Source organism: Mya arenaria, chromosome 6, assembly GCF_026914265.1.
Source record: "Mya arenaria isolate MELC-2E11 chromosome 6, ASM2691426v1".
In the NCBI taxonomy this organism is placed as follows: Eukaryota; Metazoa; Mollusca; class Bivalvia; order Myida; family Myidae; genus Mya; species Mya arenaria.
The window spans coordinates 52,975,989-52,993,522 of record NC_069127.1 but is presented as its reverse complement, the minus strand read 5'-3'; the positions used below and the strand labels follow the sequence as shown (position 1 = coordinate 52,993,522).

At 35.2% G+C, this 17,534-nt stretch overlaps 2 protein-coding genes across 2 annotated transcripts in view; one reads left to right on the top strand and one right to left on the bottom strand.

The window, feature by feature from the left end:
• The window catches only part of LOC128237104 (uncharacterized), a 60,458-nt gene extending 46,630 nt beyond the window's left edge, over positions 1-13,828 (bottom strand). Inside the window, exon 1 of the mRNA XM_052952325.1 lies at positions 13,823-13,828. The gene's annotated coding sequence lies outside the window, so the exon portion shown is untranslated. The remainder of the gene's footprint in view (positions 1-13,822) is intronic.
• The window catches only part of LOC128237106 (myophilin-like), a 34,139-nt gene extending 16,726 nt beyond the window's left edge, over positions 1-17,413 (top strand). The window contains exons 2-4 of the mRNA XM_052952327.1: positions 14,177-14,292; positions 15,294-15,498; positions 16,169-17,413. Coding sequence (XP_052808287.1) covers positions 14,177-14,292; positions 15,294-15,498; positions 16,169-16,357 — 510 coding nt within the window. The 3' untranslated portion in view covers positions 16,358-17,413. The remainder of the gene's footprint in view (positions 1-14,176; positions 14,293-15,293; positions 15,499-16,168) is intronic.
• The last annotated feature ends 121 nt before the right edge of the window (positions 17,414-17,534 follow it).

The following is a 17,534-nucleotide window of genomic DNA, read 5'->3' as shown; positions in this document are numbered from 1 at the left end:
ATTTTTGGAAATAAAATGTTAGTATTGATAATAAATATGTTGTAATCATGAGCGAAGTCATTGTTCTCCATAAATTAAATTATAGCAACCTACTAGAATCAGGTACAAATCATGGCTTTACAATACCTTAATGGTCAATAAGAAACTTTTATTTCCATATTACGAGCCACTTCGGATTGAACATAATATGTCGATTATGGACGTAAACATCAATTGTGGATGCTTTTTAAGAAAGTGCATAGTACATGGCATACTGGCTATAGTAAACCAATCGGATTGTATTAGGCGCGAGATTGCAGGTATTTATGTCAGAGAAAAACACGAATGTTATTACCAAGCGAAAATAAGGAATATGATTAGTTTTGCAACATTTTTTTGCGTAAATCATATTCTGTAAGTTTTCATTATTATTGTAAGAATATTTGCCATTTAGGCGTTCACGGAGCTAGAATTATGGGATAAAGGATATTAGTAAGAATATGTTCCTGAAGTATGCCCATCTGAATCTTATCTTATTTTTTTAGTTTATTCATGTATTATCTTTCTTTGATATAAGGTAGGTTTACATTTGGTATCTCAAACAGATCAATCACCAATCATTACTGCCAATGCTAGACGCAAGTTCAATGTAGCATAACTGAAATATTGGCAACGGTAATTCGCTGAAATTCCAATTATCAGCTGTGGTCGACAAGGCCAATCAAGTTATGCTTTGGTTAAAAGTAAGCACTATTTTTTAACTTCATAAAACTCGCGGAAAAGCGGACAAAAATAATAATAAAAATGTGGTTATACATATTTAAGCATATCTCTTCCAACACAGTTTTGTCGAAACCCAAACACTCACATTAATAAAATTGCTTCAAAACATCTTTTGTCAAGATAACACAAACATTTGTACATTTGTTTTTAAAAAAAATATTACCATTTATATTTACACTCATAAAATTAATACGAAATGGGAGGGTGCGCATTTATATTCACATGCTTCTCTGAACGTCTGTAAACTACGCCAGTAATATAGCTCAGAGATTTATACGTTTTGGAGTTTTTGTCTAGAAATGTTGTTGATCAAGAGATAACTGCATTAGTATTTTGACGTCAGTCTGAGTTGTTGGTGGAGTTATTTACGTGGATACGAAAGCGGTTCCATTTGGGAACACTTTTGATACATTGATCGTTTCGCCTACACAACTAGTAATTCCTTTAATTTGCACATTTTTCTTTTAGGTCATTTTTTAAGACGAAATAAATTCGCACTAGGAATCCGAGTATTTTGCTGAAAACTAGGCCATGAAGAACTGTTTACTACCATTCATTTAATTGAAGTCTTACATAGTTCATCAGTCTCTCACCAGCTTCAAGTTATTCTAATACAGAGTTTCTGGTAAATCATTTGATGCGAAAGAAAATTTGCAGATAAGTTAGTAAATGCTTAATTAGTGAATTATCACAGTTGGGTATAAGTAAACAGTATCTTAATTAGCAAACAGGATCTTGATATAAGATTTTAAGATAAGATTACAGCAATCACACGGAACTTTAATCAATTAATGATGCATACTAATTTATATGGACATATCAATTTGCATATGATTCCTGTCAAGTTAAGTAAAGTTATTCAAAAGAGAGCAATGGTACTACACACCGTTCAAAGCATATGTCATTTTATACAGTAAACAAGACGAATGTTGATGTTAGGCATCAAAGTGGGTTTTATTGAATATTAATATATATCTATTGATGTTCATGAAACATGGGGATTGACCCAAATGGACGTCATTATCACCGTTTACGTTACCATAGTTAACATCTAACATATATTGCGGACAAAATAATTCATTTCTAAACCTAACGGATGTTGGCAAATCATTATGCGATAAATATCGAGCCTCGTTTATACTTTCGACTATGGTAAAATACAAAGCTTTTCCCTCATTTAGTATACAGTCTACATCGACAGCCGTTAGTTTAATCGTATTTTATTGTATATAATATACGCACGTCATATGAGTCATTTCAACAAATAATATAATTATACAATTGGGTTGGGCCACAAGTTATAACAACGTTAGAAAATGGCCCTGCCCTTGGTGAAAATGTCCTAAAACACTCGTTGTGTCACGTAAAAAATATCGATACCCAATTAGCTCATTAAAGTCATGTGACAATATATACAATTGTTAACATTCCGAATAAACACGGACATAGCCGAACTATGACGGTTTAATCAATTTTCTAGATCGTAGTTACTCGGTCGTCTCCGGTATGCGTAAATTATTTAGACTGGTACCTTGCATTATCACTGATAAAATTATTGGTGTCGGGTCGATTCGGCCGAGATATCATTTCGGCCTGATCCTTTTCGGCCTACTTTTATTCATTAATGTTTTAAATCGTGTGAATAAGCTTTGAACTTTCATTTTATATCAGTTAAATTTAAATTGTGTTAATTTCATTATTGCGACTTATATTTGTTTGTAAACTCGTGTGAATTAAGCTTTGTACTTCAATTTTATATCACTTAAACTTAAAATAGTCAATTAATGTCGTGTTAAGGCACTTATATTTGTTATCAAATGCATAATTTAAACTATTATTCACAATATGCCCGTAAATTATCACATGCTTATTTACTACCACAGCGTGTATATAAATCGTTTTCACAGAAAGTAAATTTCTAAAATAACGAACTCGTATGACCGGCGACCAGTCAATACAAAAACACAGAGAATAACTTTTTTTTAATTCCTGTAATATACATTAGGCTTATTCGTTTTATATTTGACGTTTTGGAAGTTTTACACGCATCAAAACGGTTATTGACGACAATTTTTAAGTAAAGTTGAATAAGAGTTGATATCATTAACACATCTTCTTTTTTATAACTAAAATTTATCCATATACACTTCCCCACTGACAATTGCAAACATGTATCCCTTTAGATGAATCGGATGGCCACATATATTAAAATAAATCAAACATCGTTCTGGTCATATGTCCATTATTTATACTCAGTGTCATTGCTAGCTTCGAAGCCGGTTTACCTCAGCTCAAGGAATAACATAATAGATATTGGCAATGAAATTACGCAGAAATTTCTGATTTGCTTCATCAGCCCAACAAACGTTTATTTTGGCCAGATGTATTTCTTTATTTTTTATTATTAATAGGATAATAAAAGTGACTTGAATTTATCAAAGTGTACCTACATGGACTCATATATTTGAGTATGCATTGAAACATAACTCTTCTTAAGCAATACATTTTTCAAGATACGATTATTACATTATGGTTTTTACTTTCGGATTCAGTGCTTAAACTAAAAAAAAATTTTTTTTATTTAGGTCGTATACAATAACTCAATTGACACTTCTGGGACCAGCCCAGTATTAATCAAAACGAATCCCATGTTTAGATGCACCGGGTTAGGCACAGCATACATATAACTATAGAAATCCAAGTCGTATGGTAACTTATTGTATTAATGTATCAATAATATGTCTTTGAAACACTTTGGTTCAAACGTTTCACAAGGAATTGCAAGTTTTTCTCATACACCTAAACTCTTCAAGGATCAATGTCCCATCGCCTCTGCCATTTCTAGATAAGAAGCCCGGTTTACCTGGTTTCATGAGTTCAAGGTAGTAGAAATGAAATATTGGAAATACAACAGAAATAACATATTATCTGATTTGGTAAATAAGGCCAACAGTCGTTTGTTATGGCCAGGTATATTATTTATTTTTAATTTTGAAAGAAAAGAAAGAATATTTCAAAAAATGGTACAAAACACACGTTGATTCAGAGGAAAATATACGTAAATATGATAATTAAAAATGTACGTGAAGTTAGCGGCCTAGCGGCCTAGCGGCGTGAAGTTAGCGGCCAAGCGGCCTAGCGGCCTAGCGGCGTGAAGTTAGCGGCCTGGCGGCCTAGCGGCCTAGCGGCGTGAAGTTGGCGGCCTAGCGGCCTAGCGGCCTGGCGGCCTAATTATTTTTTCTATGTCCAAGCAATTGTTAATGCGTTTTTTTTTAAAACAATGATAAATCAAGGTTTTTTTATTCATATAGTTACATAGCGGCCTTAAATTGTTATCTATTCAGAATATTTTTCTTTACCTTTTATTCTAAAACAATTTAAAATTAACTGTTTTATGCACAAATTATCACTCTGAAGAGTTTTTCAACTTTTTTTCAAAAAAGTCGATCAAGCACTTCAGCGGCCTAGCGGCCTAGCGGCGTGAAGTTGGCGGCCTGGCGGCCTAGCGGCCTAGCGGCCTAGCGGCCTAAAATGGTATCCTATTTCAAACCATGTATACATGCATTTTCTTCTAAAACAATGACATATTAGCTGTTTTTATGCACAAATTAACACTTTGAAGCTATTAACGATTATCAACATTTTTTTAAAGCGTCGATTAAGCAGTCAGCTATTTCAAAGCATTACACATGCCTGATCTTCTAAAACAATGATATATTTACTGTTTTATGCACAAATTATCACTCTAAAGCGTTTTTTATTTTATTTTTTCAAAAAAGTTGATCGAGCACTTCAGCGGCCTAGCGGCCTAGCGGCGTGAAGTTAGCGGCCTGGCGGCCTAGCGGCCTAGCGGCCTAGCGGCCTAAAATGGTTTCCTATTTCAAACCATGTATACATGCATTTTCTTCTAAAACAATGACATATTAACTGTTTTATGCACAAATTAACACTTTGAAGCTATTAGCGATTATCAACAGTTTTTTTTCAAAAGTGTCGATAAAGCAGTCAGCTATTTCAAAGCATTAAACATGCCTGTTCTTCTAAAACAATGATGTATTTACTGTTTTTATGCACAAATTATCACTCTGAAGCGTTTTTCAATTTTTTTCCAAAAAAGTCGATCGAGCAATTCAGCGGCCTAGCGGCCTAGCGGCGTGAAGTTAGCGGCCTAGCGGCCTAGCGGCCTAGCGGCCTAAAATGGTTTCCTATTTCAAACCATGTATACATGCATTTTCTTCTAAAACAATGACATATTAACTGTTTTATGCACAAATTAACATTTTGAAGCTATTAGCGATTATCAACAGTTATTTTTTCAAAAGTGTCGATAAAGCAGTCAGCTATTTCAAAGCATTAAACATGCCTGTTCTTCTAAAACAATGATGTATTTACTGTTTTTATGCACATAATATCACTCTGAAGCGTTTTTCAACTTTTTTTCAAAAAAGTCGATCGAGCACTTCAGCGGCCTAGCGGCGTGAAGTTAGCATCCTGGCGGCCTAGCGGCCTAGCGGCCTAAAATGGTATCCTATTTCAAAGCATGAATACATGCATTTTCTTCTAAAACAATGACATCTTAGCTATTTTTATGCACAAATTAACACTTTGAAGCTATTAGCGATTATCAACATTTTTTTTTTAAAAGCGTCGATTAAGCAGTCAGCTATTTCAAATCATTAAACATGCCTGATCTTCTAAAACAATGATATATTTACTGTTTTTATGCACAAATTATCACTCTAAAGCGTTTTTTATTATTTTTTTTAAAAGTTCATCGAGCACTTCAGCGGCCTAGCGGCCTAGCGGCGTGAAGTTAGCGGCCTGGCGGCCTAGCGGCCTAGCGGCCTAAAATTGTTTCCTATTTCAAACCATGTATACATGCATTTTCTTCTAAAACAATGACATATTAACTGTTTTTATGCACGAATTAACACTTTGAAGCTATTAGCGATTATCAACAGTTATTTTTTCAAAAGTGTCGATAAAGCAGTCAGCTATTTCAAAGCATTAAACATGCCTGTTCTTCTAAAACAATGATGTATTTACTGTTTTTATGCACAAATTATCACTCTGAAGCGTTTTTCAATTCTTTTCCAAAAAAGTCGATCGAGCACTTCAGCGGCCTAGCGGCCTAGCGGCCTAGCGGCGTGAAGTTAGCGGCCTGGCGGCCTAGCGGCCTAGCGGCCTAAAATGGTTTCCTATTTCAAAGCATGTTTACATGCATTTTCTTCTTAAACAATGACATATTAACTGTTTGAATGCACAAATTAACACTTTGAAGCTATTAGCGATAATCAACATATTTTTTTTCTTTCAAAAAAGTCGATTGAGCAGTCAACTATTTCAAAGCATTAAACATGGCTGATCTTCTAAAACAATGATGTATTTGCTGTTTTTATGCACAAACTATCACTCTTAAGCGTTTTTTTTGTTTTTTTTTTTTTCAAAAAAAATTGATCGAGCACTTCAGCGGCCTAGCGGCCTAGCGGCGTGAAGTTAGCGGCCTAGCGGCCTGGCGGCCTAAAATGCTCTCCTATTTCAAAGCATGTATACATGCATTTTCTTCTAAAAAAATGATATGTTAACTGTTTTTATGCACAGACTATCACTCTGAGGCGATTATCAACATATTTTTGAGAAGGATAGGCATGTTCACATGCTTTGAAAAGCTGACTGCTTGTTCGACTTTTTGAAAAAAAGGTTGATAATCGCCTCAGAGTGATAGTGTTTGCTTAAAACAGATAATATATCATTGTTTTAGAAAACAATGCATGTATACATGCTTTGAAATAGGATACCATTTTAGGCCGCTAGGCCGCTAGGCCGCCAGGCCGCTAACTTCACGCCGCTAGGCCGCTAGGCCGCTGAAGTGCTCGATCGACTTTTTTGAAAAAATAAATACATTATTGTTTTAGAAGATCAGCCATGTTTAATGCTTTGAAAGAGCTGACTGCTCAATCGACTTTTTGAAAAAAAAAATATGTTGATTATCGCTAATAGCTTCAAAGTGTTAATTTGTGCATTCAAACAGTTAATATGTCATTGTTTTAGAAGAAAATGCATGTATTCATGCTTTGAAATAGGATACCATTTTAGGCCGCTAGGCCGCTAGGCCGCCAGGCCGCTAACTTCACGCCGCTAGGCCGCTAGGCCGCTGAAGTGCTCGATCGACTTTTTTAAAAAAAAGTTGAAAAACGCTTCAGAGTGATATTATGTGCATAAAAACAGTAAATACATCATTGTTTTAGAAGAACAGGCATGTTTAATGCTTTGAAATAGCTGACTGCTTTATCGACACTTTTGAAAAAAAAACTGTTGATAATCGCTAATAGCTTCAAAATGTTAATTTGTGCATAAAACAGTTAATATGTCATTGTTTTAGAAAAAAATGCATGTATACATGGTTTGAAATAGGAAACCATTTTAGGCCGCTAGGCCGCTAGGCCGCCAGGCCGCTAACTTCACGCCGCTAGGCCGCTAGGCCGCTGAAGTGCTCGATCAACTTTTTTGAAAAAATAAAATAAAAAACGCTTTAGAGTGATAATTTGTGCATAAAACAGTAAATATATCATTGTTTTAGAAGATCAGGCATGTGTAATGCTTTGAAATAGCTGACTGCTTAATCGACGCTTTAAAAAAATGTTGATAATCGCTAATAGCTTCAAAGTGTTAATTTGTGCATAAAAACAGCTAATATGTCATTGTTTTAGAAGAAAATGCATGTATACATGGTTTGAACTAGGATACCATTTTAGGCCGCTAGGCCGCCAGGCCGCCAACTTCACGCCGCTAGGCCGCTAGGCCGCTAGGCCGCTGAAGTGCTTGATCGACTTTTTTGAAAAAAAGTTGAAAAACGCTTCAGAGTGATAATTTGTGCATAAAACAGTTAATTTTAAATTGTTTTAGAATAAAAGGTAAAGAAAAATATTCTGAATAGATAACAATTTAAGGCCGCTATGTAACTATATGAATAAAAAAACCTTGATTTATCATTGTTTTAAAAAAAAAACGCATTAACAATTGCTTGGACATAGAAAAAATAATTAGGCCGCCAGGCCGCTAGGCCGCTAGGCCGCCAACTTCACGCCGCTAGGCCGCTAGGCCGCTAGGCCGGTAGGCCGCCAGGCCGCTAACTTCACGCCGCTAGGCCGCTTGGCCGCTAACTTCACGCCGCTAGGCCGCTAGGCCGCTAGGCCGCTAACTTCACGTAATTAAAACCCGAAATGTGCACAACCTTCAAGAATTGACAAAAAATCTTTGTCGTCGAGATAAATTTACATATGTAGCTTTCATCTATCAAATAACGGTATGAATAAAAAGTATAAAATATGCACATTGTGCCAATGCATTACACTAATTCTCAATTTTGCAAGACTATAAATATCCACTTACATTTTCTCATAGAAATGCACGTCCTGGATCATAACTACACCTAGAAATATTGTTGATCAGGAGATAAATCCATTAATACTTTGACGTAAGTCTGAGTTGCGGGTGCAGTTATTTACGAGGATCAAATTAAGCGTTCCCGTTCGGATACACTTTCGATTCATCGCTCAGCCCACAATAATATTCCAAGAATGTGTACGTGTTCATAACACAGCACAACAGAGGCTGAGACGAAATAAAGCTTTACAAGCAAATGAAGTCATTAAACCTAAACATATATGTTTACTTGAACTTAATTGCATACGAACATAGTTACTAACTTACTAAATAGTCTGGCGAACAGTTGTTCAAATGTTGAGGACCATAACCAAGCTTGAAGCTTCGTCATCATCATAAATATGCTCAAATAGGCTAGGAAGATATGGAGTGGACACGAGATATAACCTCCAGCCATTCAACTTGTACTCTAGGACGATTATTATGAACAGTCTCAAGTTCAAGTCTAGACTCTGACTCTGGGAGTATTATTATGAACAGTCTCAAGTCCAAGTCTAGACTTTGACTCTGGGACCATTGTTATGAACAGTTTCAAGTCCAAGTCTAGACTCTGACTCTGGGACCATTATTATGAACAGTCTCAAGTTCAAGTCTAGACGCTGACTCTGGGACCATTATTATGAACAGTCTCAAGTCCAAGTCTAGACTTTGACTCTGGGACCATTATTATGAACAGTCTCAAGTCCAAGTCTAGACTCTGTGAGTATTATAATGAACAGTCTCAAGTCCAAGTCTAGACTCTGGGAGTATTATTATGAACAGTCTCAAGTCCAAGTCTAGACTCTGACTCTGGGACCATTATTATGAACAGTCTCAAGTTCAAGTCTAGACTCTGACTCTGGGACCATTATTATGAACAGTCTCAAGCCCAAGTCTAGACTCAGAAAAAAGCATTTGTTTAAGAAGAAACAAAAATCATCTTTGTTTCTTTTACAAAAATATACGTCAATACCAGTAAAACTTTCAAAAAATTAATTTGATTTGGTGATGTTCACGATTAAATCTATGATATAAGAAAAGTTTTAATGAAATAAATAAATGTATTTCCAATTTTGAGCATTGACTCTGAACTCAGACTTGAGACTGTTTGTAATCAATGACCCTTGACACGTTAAAGACTCAAAGTAGAAAAGGCGAATCAACGAAATTTAAAATCTCGTTATGGACGGACGAACGGGCAACGAAACAACATTCCCTTATTTACCTCCCAATCGGCATTTTCAACATTGTACAAAAAGGCTTGATATTTCCGATTTGTTAAATAAGGTTATCGTTGTTCGTTCGCCTTAAATATAATATTACATATTGACGTAAATCTTGTTTTCTTGGGTTAACTTCAGCACAATGACCGGTTAAGTTACGTTTCCATGTTTTCTTTAGCATTAGGCATTCTCCCATTTTCCTCATTAGTTTAGACATCTCTGCCAAAATATATCTGTTGTATCAAGAAATAAATACTGAAGCAGTGTTCCATTGTACAGCCTTGAACAAATGAGTTCTGTTCAGAGGAAATTACCACAAAGAACATAAAAAAATGCATATGATCTGGTTAAACATCTTCTACATTTAAACCAAAAAAAGGATTCATTAATTTGTACATATACTAGAACAATATTCCAAACATTTTCTTTCACTAGTAAAGCTATCGAATTCCAATACTCATACATGCATAGACATTCTTTCTTATAATGATATACTTACAAACGTTAACAAAAGTATTATATTCAAACTGTGGCATGTGCTTATTGAAAACCTAATATAAATAGCAAACATTCGACTTCTTGGAAATAAAAACCGCTTACGCCGCTCATAAGGGCTCTAACATTGTAGCTCTTTTCGTTGCTGTAAATGAACAGTTTCAATAAAACCGAAACTTCAGATGTAGCTTGTGCTACGGTGATCTCTGCTTTATGTAATAGTTAGATGACCTGAATTAAAATCTTAATGATTAAGAAAGGGAGGTGTGAGCGCATTAGCGAACAAGCCCTTCTCAATCATTAAGATTTTAATTCAGGTCATTTTACTGACATAGATTACAACATAATTGGCTGACACATTTTGTCAACGCAAAATCTGACGCAGGGAATTGTGTATCGGATGAGTGGCAGTATGCGGACGTTTTAAACACCCGTGTTAGTTGAAATTCTTAATGATTAGGGCTAGTACGTAATGATTGCATATCTGCAATTTCAATAGCTGTAGATGTATGTTGTTTTCTAAGCAGTGCAACACTTGAACGCTGGTCTGAAGCATTACATATATCTGACCACAGACATACCAACAGATAAAACGATCATGTCAATAAAGTATTTCAGTCTACACATCCACTTGATGAGATATATTAATGAAGATAACATTTTCTTTGAACCGTAATTATTTTCTAGTCATTTACGTACATACCAATGTGATATAGTATGAACAAAATTATTTATGAGCATTCAATAAAGTTCAAGATAAGGAAGCACTCGCATATTCCAGAAATACAAAATTATCGGATGTCTGCAGAGGCTATGAAGCTATGTTAACTTAATGAGCGAGTGTTATTTACAGAAAATCACACTACTCTTTTAACTTCTCCATATGTAGTCGATTAACATAATATTAGACAAATTTGTGGTCAATATGAAAAGAAACCGTCGGACTTCAATATCAAATGGATTATTAAAAGATAAGAACGAGAAGATGATATCAAAATAAACCATTCAATAGGTCGGTATCAAACGAAATAACACCATTGGATAGTCAGTACAAAACGTCGAATATAAATATTTATGCAAAAGGCTACAGAAACAAGCTCAGTAGCAAAAAGTTTAAACATAAGCCCGGTTTAGTGGCACTGGGCAAACGCCATAGAACACAAAATCACAAACAAGAAACATAGAAGAACGGCACAAAACTCCACAAACAGCACAGTGCATACATACTATATATATAAAAAAATAGGTATATTAATCAAGAATTGTTAGGTACCGCCTTGGAACGGTCAGTAAAATGTAAATTTACTGGGGGCTTAAACCAGTCTAAGTGCACAAACCTCACTCTTATCCCAACAATCCTTAATAAAGATAAACCCCGTTTAGAGACACAAGGTAAGCGCCAAAATGACACTGAAGGTTACACACCACCATTGTCATTTCCTCTATAATTCAATGTCAAATGATTATTTTTAGACAACATTTAAAGGCATTTCGAGCGAATGCAGACTATGATAAACATATATATTTTTAAAGTAAAAGCTTTAAATGACCTTTTAAGCCAATAAAAATGGGGGGGGGGGGGGTCATGTTATTCCAAAATGACCTTTCAACTATAGGGCAGCAGTTTATGCTTAAAATCTCTATTCTAAATGATAAATCAAGCAATAATAGATACTCAAGGTAAACAAGTTTCAGGAATAATGATATTTTTGATTTACAGTGTATTGAGCATGTGAAAACATGTCAGTCATAAAAAAACATTATTTTCCACACAACGGCAGAACGTATGACGCAATGGTGACGTCATACCTGAACGAGATACACAAACGTACAAGTATCACCAATAGTCGGGATTATCGCTTTGGAACAAGTACACGGGGGACAATCATGTAATTTTATCATATTATGAAACGGGACAATGACATTATAACATTTTCAAAGCACATGTCGTACTAGCTATAGTAAATGTAACGGATTTTATTTGGTGCATGAAACCTTTAAGTTTTTTTATGGCATTTGTGTCACAAATAAATCCAAAACCTCATGGACCTATAATGACGCCTTTCCTGCATTATGATAGGAAATATGAATGGCAAACATGTTTTGCCGGTAAATTGCATCCCATTACTATGTGAGAATTCAATTACCCAGATGATAAACTTGTCGTAAAGGCGTTAATGTGGTAAGTGTTTCTGGAGTAGTTAATACTGAAGCTGGTAAAAGAAGAACGTATTGTTTCTGATGAGTGACAGTATTGTACATCGTAAGCAATAAGCTACATTTATTTAGCTACTTGTTCGTTCGATCACGTTATTGCATATTATAATATTTATATGAAAAACGTGACTACAGAAACAAGCAAAGAAGTCGAAATTTTTAACATAAACCCCATTTAATGACACAGGGTCAACGCCAAAGACATAGAACACAAAAACAAACAATCATCAACCAGAAACATGGAAGAGCAGCACAACACTCCACAAACAACACAGTACATAATATACAAAGTATTGCCATTATATCCACGGTTTAAAAAAGATCCAAGGAATTCATACCATTTATTCAATAACCCGATGATTGGTTAGTTCAAATATTATATATTCAACAAGTACAAAGTAATTGAAACACACCGAAAATGAACGCTACTATCTCATCCGATGTTTTAAAATACATTTGGCATAAGATGAAACACATGGTAGGAGATGCATATTTTCTTAAACGCTTATCTCGTTTTAGATCGATCACCCGTACTCAATGTCAGAACTAAATATAGTGCCAAGTAAACGTCATTTCAAGGTAGCTGAAAAAAAACAACAACTTGGCGATGAAAAGAGGCAGAAATTCCAGTTTTCTGACTATGTAAATAAGGCGTAAATGTTTTGGCGAGAAAAAAAACTATAAAAATTATGTCTAATATTTGACTCTACAATCGTACGGTTCAAAGAAATGTGAGCTCATTGATTGATAAGCAAATAATACATAATTCATGTATAAATGCATATTTCGAAAACCTTCTTTTAATATAATAGTTTAACAGAGATCATATCGTTGGCCGGAATGTGAACTATTTGCAATACGGCAGAAGAAGAGTATTACTCTTAAACGTTAATGCTATTTAAAGCCAATGTAAATGCGAACTAAACGGGTATTTTTTTATATAAAAATGTGAACCTTGTGCCTAAAGTACTCTTGCATATAACAACTGTAAATGTTAATCGGTATTATCCTTGAGAAAGACCCTCCTAGAAATCGTTTTGAACCTGAGATTAAGTCATTAATACTTTGACGTAGCAGTTATTAACGAGAATACGAAACGTTCTCGTTCTTATACATTAATTGTTTAGCCCACAATAGTAATTATTCCAGAATTTGCACTATTGTTTACTACAAAAGCGATTTAAGACGAAATACATTCTCATCCGCAATCAACCCCATTAAACATTGGTATATTTATATGAGCTTAATTGCTTACAAAATTTAATACAATATATCAAACAGCTGTCCAACAGTTGTAGCGTTCGAATGCCGAGGAGCTTGGTAAAAGAACACTTAACCCCTGTACTAACGTTTCTTGAGTTTAAAGAGACTCGCTCATGTTATGTTTGTAAATTGCACCTTTTATGACGAAATAAAGTATGGCAAATCATTAGCAGTGTTGAAAGTAAGATACTGACGGCTGGAACCCTTCAACAAGTGCTGATATAAGCTCAAAGAATATCTTTGAAGTCAACGCTTTTGAATATGTGAACAGCGTTTGTAACGTTTTTCAACAAAAAGCTTCAATGTTAAGTTATCCATATGTCTGTGTATGAGTCCTTGTAGGCATTTCGTTTTGTTGTCAGTTTTATAATTTTTCATTGACTGTACAACTGTTGGTTCGCTCCCAACTAAACCCAGAATGTTTCCTTTTATTTTTTTCTGCAATTTTGGTACCACAGAGTTAAGTAGTTAAAATATAAAATGTTTTCAAATGCAATACTGAGAAAGACATAAGTGTCTTAACATGAGCGAGTCCCTTTAATTCAACCTTTCATTTAGCATTTCGAGTTTAAGTCAAAACAGTAAAAATATTTTTACCACAATGCATCCCTGAACGTTCTTTATTTTACATTTCGAAGGAAGAAACGCATCGTAATAGTTTGCCTTTCTTAAACGGTCTTTTAATATTTCGTTATTGGAAATGCACTTTTTTCTGATTATAATTATGTACTTTGATGTGATATCAGAAAGAGTTAAAACTGATTGATTCATTACAGCGTGATTCATTACAGCGTGATCCAGAAGCCGAGACGCAGGCCCTAGACTGGATCGAGACTGTCTCTGGTGAGAAGGTGGATCGTTCTTTGGAGTTCCCGGATATGATTAAAGATGGCATCGTGCTCTGTCGGTAAGAAGTGTTTACACTAGATTTCCTCGAAATTGAATGCCATAATGTTCGAGAAATTAATAATAAAAACCTTTCATCTATTTACATTAAGCCGTTTTGCTTCTACGAGATAAAAGACGCTAAGAGTTTTGAAAAATGCATGATTTTCCATATCAAATTTATAACTAGGTAGAACACTCATTTTCAGTGAATACGTTCTACAATGAGCATCGAATATACATTGGTGATATAATATCACCATTGTTTACTGAAACTTATCTGAACAAGTCAAAAATGCGGGGATGATAAAATATCCAAAATCCCATTTCGAGTTGAAGGGATTCAGGCCCAAATTTGCGTTGGGGTTAAACCCATGTTAAGATGTTTTTAAAGCTATTTTCAAACTACTTAAGGTTCTTCTTACTATTTCTGATGCACATGTCCAGCATTTCTTTTAACAAATAGATGGCATCCTGAAACTGAAATCTCCCAGTTCTGATGTGAGGATTTATCCTGGACTTTACCATTCCTGTCAAATGTTTGAAATATAATGCATGTTATGACTAGTGACCGAAAGTTAAAGCTGCACAGATTGAACCTTTTGACAACTCTTTAGGTTTTTTTTGGATCGAGCCAATTTTTGCGAAAATCCATGGAAACCAGTTATATAAGACTGCTTACAAAAAATTAGATCGCAGATTTTTATATTTATGTTCAAAAATTTATGTTTTATGCATTTTTTTAAACCGTTAGTAAAGGTTTAAGCCATAAAACATTAATTTTCGAACGGAAATAGGAAAATCTGCGATCTGATCTTTTGTCTGCAGTCTAATATGATTGGTTTGCAGATATTTACGGTAAATCTGTGAGAGTGCAGCTTTAACGGGTTCTGTATGGTCAACATTGTCCCATCAATGTTTAAAGGTATGGGGACCAATATGAGTAGCACCGAAAATATACGGGTTCTATATTGTCATCATCGTTAACTGAAACCTTTCTGAACTCATCATCGATGTTTGCAGAATGATGAACAAGCTTACGCCCGGTTGCATTAAGAAGATCGACACCAAGGGTGGTGGTTTTGCGCTGATGCAGAACATCGAAAGGTTCAACAAGGCTGCTGAGGCGTACGGGGTTCCAATTCGGGAACTGTTTCAGACCGTTGACCTTTGGGAGCGGAAAAATATCCCAGCGGTGACTTTGTGCATTCACGCACTGGCCCGAATTGTAAGTACAAGTGCGCCGCGTAGCGAACGCCAACACTTGTGTATTATTACTCAGTCAAACAAGGGACACAACAACAAAATGTTCACAGCTAAAGTTATGGAGCTTTATATAAGTATATATGTATTGTCAATGACAATCTCTCAACACAGTAGCCATTATGCAAATCTTGAACGGGTTTTTTGAGTTATGGCCAAGGTTCAAGGTTTTGCAGACGCTAACGACGCTACCAAGGCTATGCCAGAGGGAAGAAACAGGCGAGCTAACAAGTTTCAATACCTCAATTTCAATGCATAAGAATACTTTCATACCAATAAGTGCATTTGTCTGACTATAGGCGTACTGCTTTCTAAGAGACTTTATGTTTCGTCACGATTTGACACTAGTTTTCGTTGTAAGGCTGTAGGCCTGCAGACTTTTATAACCGTAAATCGGAATATACCTTTGGCAGATCGACAGAACATTTTTAACATTTGACGATATGATGCGCGCAATAGCGTATTAACCACCCCAGCGCGCTGTTAAAACTGTATAAATAAACTTTTTACATATATGCTAAAAATGCTATATTTGTCGGGTATGATGATTTCATCTACACATTAACATTGATCGTCGAAAAAGCCTTTGTTTCATGCAGATATGAGCCTGAACAACTTTCACCTTGCTATTTTAGGCGCAGACGAAACCGGACTTTACTGGCCCAATCCTTGGACCCAAAATGGCGGAAGCACAAGACTTCAACTTTACCCCGGAACAACTCGCAGAAGCCAGGAATACTGTTAACACGATGCAGTACGGCTCCAACACAGGAGCGTCACAAGCTGGCATGAACATTGGCAAACAGAGGATGATTTACGATTAGACATGAACACCAGTTTGTTATTTGTTATTTTTCATACGGTGCGCATTTTGTTGCATTGATGATTTTTTGGTGCGGTCGCCTGTTTCGATATCGTAAGACGAAAACAAACAATCTTCATGAAGTTTGAAATTGTTTCATCTTCCTTTCGAGTGCGACTAAGAAAAAAAATCAACACTGCTAGAAATGCGTTACCACAGAGCTGAAATGTGTTTGGGAAATATGTTATCTCGTGGATAGTCTTGTAGTATATTCTGTCAACGAAAGCTTAATTCATATACATAAGCTGTTGAAATTGTAATTATACGTATACTGTTATATTAGGGTTAAAGCTAGGGTTTATAAAGGACAGTGTGCTGCAGAATAGGACCCTAGTGCAAAAGAAGAAAAGGAGCACATTGTATCGCGCTTTGATGAACTTGAACATTATGAATTTAACATAATAAGCAAGGAATTGACTACCAAATACGTAAAATCAGCAATGTATCTTTATTCAATTTAGAAGTTTTTATCAAAACAAAAGAAGTATTTCATTATCTTAAGAATTTAAATCTAAGAAGTCAGACGGGTGCTCATGCTGGTCCAATGAGGACAGATTGGTGCTTCCGAAAAGGACAAGGTGCAGCACACTGCCAACTCCTTAGAAAAAAACCTATTTTAATATACCAACATACTTTTGTGTTTAAAGTATCATGTACGCATGTATTGGCTTGCTGTGTAACAGTATAGAAGAATGTAACAGTATAGAAGAATGTTTATAATCGTATTCACCGATGAATAATCATGTGACTCTGTTTGATGTAAAACTATCATAAACCTTTTTCTCACACAGAGTCCGAATATGTCAAAGTCGATTACATAATGTAACCGCGAGCTGTTACAACAAACATACCTTTAAATAATTGGTTAACTCTTGTAATGTTTTCGTAATGTAATTCTGATGAAAAGTTATTTTACATTTGTTTTGTTTGTCTTTATAACATGTATGCGTTATTTAGATTATTTTATTTTATACTTGTGTATGTCACTTATCTATGCAATAAATTAGAATAGAGAAAAGACGGCGTTACATATAGTCTACATATAAGCTGAAACGAGCGATATTAGAAACAACCATTCTCAATCATCAGAGGTTTGATAATGATAAATCTAATGTGTGGTACGCATAGCATCACTACTC